Here is a 10,520-nt window from a genome sequence, read left to right as displayed (position 1 = left end):
GGGTCCAGGTTAAATCTTAGCATACAGCTGCTGTCTCCAAGCAGCGCCTCACCAGCCCAACACACAGTGCACCTCAGATTTCTGAAAGGATAACAGAGACTTTGAATGAACTCAAATCTACATCAAACCACCACCTCACCTGTTCCCAATTCCCAGTCTGTTCCTGTGTATTTATCCCTGTCATTTTGCCTTTGTTTTTTGTCATATTGTCTCACACACTTGTTGTGCTATCTTGGTTCCTGGTTGTTCCTGTATATCGATAAATGACCTAAACTGTTCTTGGCTGCATGGTTGAGTCAGCACTTGGGTTCTTTCTTGTTCTTTTTCTTGGAAGAGGAAAATACAATTTTGTTTTAAACATATGACCTCTGCTATGTTTACATCAAGTGTTCATACCACTCTGACATTTTAACACTCCTTAACCGCACACTCTTGATTTGTCTCAGTCTGGACATAAGGAAATGGAGACTTTTGGAAATGAAGAGATAGACACCCATGTTTGCTTTCTGATTGGGTTTCACTGAGAGTTTTATGTGATTTGTTGACAATCAATTCATTATACACCATTTTATCCTGTGGAGGATCATGTGGAGGCTGGAGTCAATTCCAGTTGACCCGAGGTAAAGGAAGCGTAGAGTCTGTACAGGTCATTAGTCCATCACACGGTCACACAAAGAGACAGGGAGCCGTGAATGCTCATCTTCTGATGTGCTCCCACTTCAGATTGGAACAGTGACAGCGTTAACATCACACCAAGCAAAAGTGAAAATGTCAGTTTTCAATTAGTCTTCAACTCGTACTCTTGTCTGGTGATTAGAAGGAGAAGACTCTCCAAAGTCTCTCAAGCGTCTCTTATCCACAGAGCCTAAGGCTGAGGTAGATACATCATCATAGTACCATGACTCTGTGACACTGCAGTTTATATGGATATTGTTCCAGCGAGCGTGTCTCACAGCTCTGATGGGTGCACTGTGATTGTTACACATGGTGAAAGGACTTTTAAGTGAAGGAGAATGTTGTTTTCACATTTTCTAGTACATTACACTCCAAACAGTAGTGTATGTATACACCGCCATTCAAAAGTTTGGGGTCATTTAGAACTGTCGTTATTTTTGAAAGAAAAGCAGTTTTTTCAATGAAGATAACAATAAATGAATCAGAAATCCAGTCTAGACATTGTTAATGTGGTAAATGACTATTCTAGCTGGAAACGGCTGATTTTTAATGGAATATCTCCATAGGGGTACAGAGGAACATTTCCAGCAACCATCACTCCTGTGTTCTAATGCTACATTGTGTTAGCTAATGGTGTTGAAAGGCTAACTGATGATTAGAAAACCCTTGTGCAAGTATGTTAGCACATGAATAAAAATGTGTCTTCATGGAAAACATGAAATTGTCTGGGTGATCCCAAACTTTTGAATAATAATAATAAAACTACAACTAAAACTAATAATAATAATAATAATAATAATAATAATAATAATAATAATAACAAAATCTAAATTAAATCAAAAAGGGTTTTATTAAATTCAACAGGTGCCTCAAACTCCGCAAACTACATGTCACATCTTACAGTACCATGTGATCACATGGGAGGCAGAGCAGCTCCTAGTTTGGGTTCTGGAGGCAGACATCTTCTCAACTTTTACAATTATGCTTAAAACTTATAGTTGGAGCTGCTCAGGTGACACTGAATAATCCCTCAGTTATGCTGCTATAGGTTTAGACTGCCAGGACACATAACAGGTAGAACTGAGCACCTCTCCTTTACTCACTTTCTCTCTACAATTACTGGCCACCATTTCTTGTCAATAACTTTGTGTCTTCTCTCTCTTGTAGTTTGTGTTGTGTCCTTTCTGCAGGTGTCTCTGGATCTGGCGTTGCATGGTTCTAATCTGAGGTTACTGGCTTCACCAACCTCCCCAGTGTTTACTGTACATCATATATATATTTTTTCAGTTCTCTCTCATCGTTCATCTCACTCCAGCTAGTCGAGGCAGATGTCCAGACTCCCTGAGCCTGGTTCTGCCACAAAATTTTTCATGTTTCTCTCTGCAATATATTCTTTGTAATTATGTCATTTGCCCGTTGAAAGACGTAATTTGTGAATTGTCACTAAATAATACTGTAAAAATAATAATGTAAAACTTAAATCAGAAGACAGAGGACAGATCACCAGTCTATCACAGGGCTACATATACAGACAAACAGTCACACTCCCATTCACACCTATGGACAATTTAGAATCACCAATTAACCCTCACATGTTTTTGGACTGTGGGAGGAAACTGGAGAACCAGGAGAAAATCCACACATGCATGGGGAGAACATGCAAACTCCATGCAGAAAGACTCCGGGCGCCAACCGGGGATCTTCTAGCTGCAAGGTGAAAGTGCTAACCACTACGCCATTGTGCAGTCCTTGTATTTAACCAGCATTTTCTAAACATTTTGTCAATACTATAAACAAGCTACTGCATTTTTATATCCAGGCAGATGACACAACATCATACCAGCTTTGCAGCATGATTGACATTGACAGAAAAAATAAGTAGTGGCTTAGGGTATTCAGAATAGAATAGAACCTCACATCTGTACTCTTTACTACTTTTTTTCAAAAAGTGAGTTGAATACTTTATTCCATTCATTCTTGGACATCTTGCAAGTTGGTTTGCTTTATTTTCTGGTAATTTGAATTATGTGGAGAGAAAGAGCACCAGCAACGCCCTGAGAAGAAGAGGTGGATCTATGACGCTGTTAATTCAGAAGTTTTTCTGATTGAAAAGTTTTTTTTCTATTAGGCAGGACCAAAGACAGGTCTACAGTGACACTGAGAGATTTTTATTTGGCCATGGAGCAACTCCCCTTACATTAGGTCTTGGCTGAATGAGCATAGCCCAGACACACAAGGATGCATATTGAACTCTGTTCGGAAAAATTATTGAGCATAATTGTGGTATTTCATAAGATGCCAGTAGCCGCAAGAAGCAAAATCACACAGAAAAATAAAGCGCGGATATCTTCTTGTTCTACAAAAAAAAAAAAAAAAAAAAAAAAAAGGATTTAAACTCATTACTTATATAGCCTCCCCCTAAATACAGTCACATGATGTTGGTGGAGGGTGAACCGGGAGATGGCGACACGGCAGCAAGTGGACCTCCGGCCCCAGTTAAAGCCTCAGAAGAAGAAGCAGCTGAACGGATCCGATCATCTGTCCGCTGCTCCGGGCTCTGCACCATGTCCTCCGCTCACTCTGCACACCTCGGCCGGGTGCTGTGCATCATCACCGGGGCCTCCAGAGGCTTCGGCCGGACTGTAGCCAGGGAGGTGTCCGGGTTGGTGAAGCCCGGCTCGGTGCTCGTCCTGGCGGCCCGCTCCGGGGACGACCTGCGGAGTCTGCAGGCGGAACTGACCGAGTCGGAGGCGGGCAGAGCGGGTCTGAGAGTGGAGAGTGTGGTGGCAGACATGGCTCAGATGGAGGGGATAGAAAAGGTCGTCAGATCATCTGAAGAAGCCTTTTCTGAGCACATAGACCACCTGATACTGGTCAACAACGCCGGTAAGAGCTGCATCAGTCAGTGAACAGTCAGACGCACAGGGTGGTCACAATGGTTTACAGTACAGTACTATGCTTTATGTACTTTATTACTTGCTCCACTACATTTACCCGACACCCGTAGCTGCTTTGAAGATCAAGATTTACGTGCAAAACTGACACCATCCTAAAAAGTGATACATTAACAATTAAAAATATTCTAACAGTGTTGAAATGAAGTATCAACTACAACTGGAAATGTTATTTATATACATAATACAGTGATATGTGCGCTCCTTTTTCATCATTAGTATTGTTATGCTACTTCAAGAATAGGCACTAGTATACTATTAATATACTATTACTGAAGTTATATGTCTAATGCAGGACGAGTGGAGTGTTTTCACAATGCAGCCTCACTGCTTTTACTTCACATGAGAATTACTGGCCTGACAGTAAAGTTGCAGTTTACATCCATGTCTGTCCAGACTCATGTTGTGCCACTATATCAGTACCTAACCTGAAGTGAAATGTCACCACAATCCCCCATTCATTCTTCACTTAAGGTGTTGAACAATGGCCAAAAAACTGTTTTTACAGAAACGTATGATGCCACAGTGAAGCTGACCTTTTGCATATAAATTATCATCATATTGTCATTTTAGCCTGTACAACATTAGTGTTAAATTTAGTTATAATGAGTGTATCAGTGTCATGGCCAAAGGTTTTTATTATGTCTCGGTATACACTACCAGACAAAAATTTGGACACACCTTCTCATTTTATGGCTTTTCTTTATTTTCATGACTTTACATTGTAGATTCTCACTGAAGGCATCAAAACTATGAATGAACACATATGGAATTATGTAGTAAACAAAAAAATGTGAAATAAGTCAAAACATGTTTTGCATTTCAGATTCTTCAAAATAGCCACCCTTTGCTTTGATTACAGCTTTGCACACTCTTGGCATTCTCTCCATGAACTTCATGAGGTAGTCACCTGAAATGGTTTTCCAACAGTCTTGAAGGAGTTCCCAGAGATGCTGAGAACTTGTTGGCCCTTTTGCCTTCACTCTGTGGGCCATCTCATTCCAAACCATCTGGACTGGGTTTAGGTCAGGTGACTGTGGAGGCCAGGTCATCTGATGCAGCACTCCATCACTCTCCTTCTTGGTCAAATAGCCTTTAGACAGCCTGGAGGTGTGTTTGGGGTCATTGTCCTGTTGAAAAATAAATGATGGTCCAACTAAATGCAAACGGGATGGGATGGGATGCACTGCAGGATGCTGTGTTAAACATGCTGGTTCAGTGAGCCTTCAATTTTGAATAAATCCCCAATAATGTCACCAGTAAAGCCCCCCCCACACCATCACACCTCCTCCTCCATGCTTCATGGTGGGAACCATGTATGCAGAGACCATCCATTCACCTTTTCTTACAAATACATGGCAGGTGGAACCAGAGATCTCAGATTTGGCCTCATCAGACCAAAGCACAGATTTCCACTGATCTAATGTCCATTCTTTGTGTTTCTTGGTCCAAACAAATCTCTTCTGCTTGTTACTTTTCCTTAGTAGTGGTTTCTTAGAAGCTATTTGACCATAAAGGCCTGATACAGTCTCCTCTGAACAGTTGATGTAGAGATGTGTCTGCTACTAGAACTCTGTGTGGCATTTATCTGGGCTCTAATCTTAGGTGCTGTTAACTTCCCATTTCTGAGGCTGGTGACTCAGATGAACTTATCCTCAGCAGCAAAGGTGAGTCTTGGTCTTCCTTTCCTGGGGTGGTCCTCACGTGAGTCAGCTTCGTCGTAGCGCTTGATGGTTTTTGCGACTGTACTTGGGCATACATTCAAAGTTTTTGCAATTTTCCCAACTGACTGACCTTCAGTTCTTAAAGTAATAATGGACTGTCATTTCTCTTTACTTAGCTGATTGGTTCTTGCCATAATATGGATTCCAACAGTTGTCAAATAGGACTGTCAACTGTGTCCCAACCTGACTTTTACACAACACAACTAATGGTCCCAACCCCATTAAGAAGGCAAGAAATTCCACAAATGAACCTTGACAAGGCACAGCTGTGAAATGAAAACCATTTCAGTTGAAAACCTCATGAAGCTCAATGAGAGAATGTCAAGAGTGTGCAAAGCAGTAATCAAAGCAAAGGGTGGCTATTTTGAAGAATCTGAAATGCAAAACATGTTTGGACTTATTTCACACTTTTTTGTTTACTACATAATTGCATATATCTTGCTCCATAGTTTTGATACCTTCAGTATGTATCTACAATGTAGAACGTAGTAAAAAATAAAGAAAAAACATTGAATGAAAAGGTGTCTCCAAACTTTTGACTGGTAGTGTATGTTTTGTATAAACTAAACAACAGTAAAGTATTTATAGGCTTTGGAATTGCGATTTCTGTACTAAAGTAAATTATCTTCATGTTTCCTCGATGTTGTTAAGCACAATTAATAAAAGATACTGTTCAAAGGGTCTCTTCACTCAAATTACAGACTTCACTCTTACATCTAATATTGTATAGCATTGATAAGTTCCCACAGCATTAATAATTATACTTTTTAAAAAATGTCTTCAACAGCATGTCTGTCTACAGTGTAGTTTGTGAGGACTGACAGTAAAGTCTGTGGATTATCTAGACTTACATGGCCACTGACTGAAGATGTGGTATTGTTGGCTTTTTTAAAATGGGATTCTCAAATGCATTTGAGGTGCAGTTCACCTTGTGATATAAGTGGAAATACCAGAGAGGGATACCATAGACATCATGAAAGGAAAGAGAGAAAATGTATCATTTTATCTGAAATAATTCATCATGGTTTAACTCTGGTGCTGGCCCTAGTTATTTTAGTGGTGGATTGAAACCCTCATTTCTCCTTGTTACCTCCTCTTGAGGGTATCTGCATAACACTAGTTGAAAACATACAGTGCATAAGTGACACCTCCCTTGTTCTCCTTCCAGCCTCTCTGGGTGATGTGTCCCGCTCTGTTAAAACTTTCACTGACATGGCTGAAGTGGACTCCTACTTGTCCCTGAACGTCAGCTCCTCCATGTGCCTGACCGCCAGGGTGCTGCAGTCCTTTCCACAACGTCCAGGTCTGCGCCGCACCATAGTTAATGTCACCTCGCTGTGCGCCTTGCAACCTTTCCGTTCCTGGGTGCTGTACTGCACTGGCAAGGCTGCCCGAGAGATGATGTTCAGGGTGCTGGCGGAAGAGGAGCCAGACCTCCGGGTGCTAAACTACTCTCCAGGTGGGGAACAGAATGTTAGTGTGTCTTACACTGAATCTGGGTTGGAGGAGCTGAAAGTTATTCCTAAAGGAGGAGTGATAGTGTTTCAGAGCAGACCAGTAATGACAGTTTTTATATAGCAATATTTCTTGTTTTCTACATTTTAAAGTTGTTGCCACACTTGGAAGTTATCAAAGCCCAAAGCAATAAACTGTAATTTAGTGTCATGAAAAAGTATGAACTAGTAATATTATCTGCATTTATGACTTAATGTCTTATTTACTGATGTAATTTGTCCACTTTGAAGCCACATATATGGGTGAATATGTTTTGCATTCATCGGTTACATCAGAAAGTCCAAAAGATACAGTTGTATTACCAGAACAATAACCTGTAATGTCTGTATAGACTCAGCACGCCTTCTCTGCAGCCATAATTATCTTTCTTTGTCTGCCCTTTATATTGAACCAGGGCCTCTGGACACAGCCATGCAAGTGGAGGCCAGAACGAGAACAGCCGATGACAGCATCAGGAAGTCTTTTGTCGACATGTTTGATCAGGGCCAACTGCTCACCTGTGAGGCGTCCTGTGCCAAGCTGATGAAGCTGCTGCTGGAGGACAACTACACATCAGGAGCTCACATCGACGTCTACGATGTGTAAACTATGCACGGGTACTATCATACATCGAGCTTTTAGGTACATTGTTTATATGAGGCCTTGATTTTAATTGAAACTCCACTAATTCATACATTTTAATGGATAGAGTGGAAAGTTAGTAGCTGACTAAAACTGTGCTCTCACTCTTGTAGAATGTAGACTGTAGCCTTCTACTGATAAACTGACCAACCTAGCACGATCAAAATTACATTCCAATCATAGAGGCAACTTATTATTTTTTTTTCAGGGCCAATATGATTGTTCATGATTAAGGAGACCAATAACCAATATTTGGAGCTGATGTATATTTGCAGTTAAACTGAAAATTTTGCTGTTTAAGTTTAGAATAACACAAACATATTTTTAATTAAAATAGAACTTTTAAGTACAACGTTGATCCTTTATCCAAAACCGTTACATGTGATGTATAAACAATCAGATATGCTGACAATGCAACATATGCACTGTGAAAATACGCAATTCGGTAGAAGGAAGTGGATGCCTCAGAGCCAAAGTAGCACATTTTAACTTATTCCAATCCAGGACAACTTAAAAAATAACAAGATGAATTATTAGCCAAACCGATTGTCAGTCAATCCCTCTTGAAACCATTTGTGAATGAAAGTTTGTTCACTGTATAACCACAGACCTATATAACTGTAGACTTCTTGTTTTCCCATGTAGCATGGCAAGTATGGGGCCATGTATGAGTGTTATTTTTTAAATCATAGAATCAACTGGAGAAGGGTGGTTCTTCCTGAGGACACTAATGCTAGCATGCCATTTGAATAACTCTGTCCCTTGCTTATGAACATCTTTCAAACAGCATTTAGTTTCCCTGTCCTACAGCTGCAACAGCTTTGCTATTTTTGCCTTAATTAGACGGTAGAGCTGCAGACAGGAAATAGAGGGAGAGAACAAGGGTTAGGCATGCAGCAAAGACCCAAGGCAAGAAACATTACCACTGGACCATCATGAACACTTGAAGGCATTTTTGAGATGTCAAAACTGTAAAACAAAAAGTAGAATATAAATGTAAATGAAAAAAACAGAAAAAATACATAAGAAACCACAACTACAAGTGAAAATTATATTGTAAACTAAAACTGAGGAATGGCAGTGTTCCAAGCAGAGTTTCGCGGACTAGAAAAGTAGTAGCAGAGTTTGACTTTGAAAGCAGACATGTAGACATATCTGTTCACTTCAGTGTAGTTGTATTCAGAACTTCCTACAGAATTCGTGCATCATTAATGGAAAGTATGTACAAATCGTAGCACCTCCAACGACAACTTTGGTTACAACTCTTTTAATGATGAATTACAAAGATGTGGATGATGGCGAGTCTCTTCCTACAGTCTCTCCTCGTGACAATTATATGTTTTAAACACAATTTGCTTTCTTGGCACATATGCAGTTGGCACGCTTTGAGTCCATGCAGACCCTTGTGGACTTGGGTGGATGGTAAAAAATTATGTCATGTGTAGCTTTGAGGGGACACAGACATCAAAAGCATGAATTGGCCTTAATAGCAACAACTATGTGCTCTTGTATGTGTCTGGAAGGGTATCATCAAACTTTAAGCTTCCCTTGTGTTTAGATATTCAGGTAATGTTGTCAGTGTGATATATTTATTGCTGTCCTGAACCTTTTGTGTCTTAAGTATGGAACTTGTAACATCCAGGTGCCTTATTTGTGATATCTGTTAATTACATTAAGTATTTTCTGAATACTTAGATGCAGGACCAGGGGTTGATGCTACAATAATGCTAATCCTGACAATTACAGCATGACATGAAAAAGTGTTTCACATCTTCTTTTCCACTCATTTATTTCTCCACACATTCCTCAATGTATGATTCACTGTTTTTATATAAATGTTTAATGAGATGCATGGCTTTGTAAGTACTTACCTCAGGCTGTTATCCAAATCACTTTTGTAAACTTGATGCTGCCTATGATTTACAGAAATGAATAATTGAAATTATAATTGTTTTTTATTTCTTCTTTCTTGTCTATTTTGAATATTTTTTTTCATATATGCCTTTTGTCTGCCCTCCACCTCAGCCACTAGTTAACTGGCAGTGTTCCCTCTTTTCCCTCTTACCTTTCTCCTTTCACCTGTGGGCGTGAGAGATGTGTGTGTCCTTCCTCTAATTCCCAGCAAGGGTCGCCATCACCCCATTTACGTTAATTCCTGCTCAGTGTTGTGTGAACCTGTTGAATAAACTGTTGAACTTTTACTGTTGTCTACAGTGTTTCTGTCTGTGCCTGGGTCTCTGCACTTCCATCACACCTTTTAAACCTGTGGTAAATCTGATTTCGTGAATACAAAATATCTCGGGACATCTCAAAATTATCACATAAGCCTGCCACTTTATATAAACACACCACTTTTCATAGATATATGCTAGTACTTTTGGAAATGTGACGATCTTCTGGGTTACATCTCAAAAAATCAGTTTTGGTGATTTAAAATTTCTTAGCAGCATGGCCTAACTTTTTGAGTGATTAAAATTGACTACAGATGGTAACTCCTGAGCCAATTTAAATAGGGCACATTCGATACACTTACTAGACTTAGCCACAAATGGTACAATGGGACAATATAAGAAGCTCAGCAAAGATCTGAAGAAGCCAATCATTGACTTGAACAAGTCAGGAAAGTCACTTGGAGCTATTTAAAGCAGCTACAGATCCCAAAATCAAATGTGCAAACAATTGTAAGTTATACAGTGCATGGCACAGTTGTGTCACTGCCACGGTCAACCTATCTCCTGCTGCTGAGAGACAATTGATCAGGATGGTCAAGAGACCAATGACCAATCACACAGAGATTAATTACTGGTTACTGGCTGGGTGAAAAGGACTGTACATAGTCACCTTCACTGTTTTGTGAAAAGTAAAGATAGACTACATAGATTGCCACTGACCATGTTTTTGGAGCTCTGTTTCCTGTCATGTGTCTCTGACAGACAGTCACAGCTGCCTTGGACCAAAATACCTCAGGAGGAACCAACCCAAACAAGGGGACGACACCCACTATGACATCCTCAGACTACCTCTCACCTCT

The 10,520-nt window shown here is 40.1% G+C and overlaps 1 protein-coding gene across 1 annotated transcript; it reads left to right on the top strand.

Annotated features, from left to right (window-relative positions):
- Positions 1–3,120: 3,120 nt before the first annotated feature.
- spra (sepiapterin reductase a) lies at positions 3,121–9,690 on the top strand. The gene is made up of 3 exons (XM_023281575.3): positions 3,121–3,561; positions 6,522–6,812; positions 7,263–9,690. The coding sequence occupies exons 1-3, from the start codon at positions 3,240–3,242 to the stop codon at positions 7,451–7,453; spliced, it is 804 nt and encodes a 267-aa protein (XP_023137343.1). The 5' UTR covers positions 3,121–3,239; the 3' UTR covers positions 7,454–9,690.
- The last annotated feature ends 830 nt before the right edge of the window (positions 9,691–10,520 follow it).

The sequence above is a fragment of the Amphiprion ocellaris genome, chromosome 17 (genome assembly GCF_022539595.1).
Source record: "Amphiprion ocellaris isolate individual 3 ecotype Okinawa chromosome 17, ASM2253959v1, whole genome shotgun sequence".
NCBI classification, from domain to species: Eukaryota; Metazoa; Chordata; class Actinopteri; family Pomacentridae; genus Amphiprion; species Amphiprion ocellaris.
Note: the sequence above shows the minus strand (reverse complement) of the source record. Positions and strands in the feature narration are given on the sequence as shown.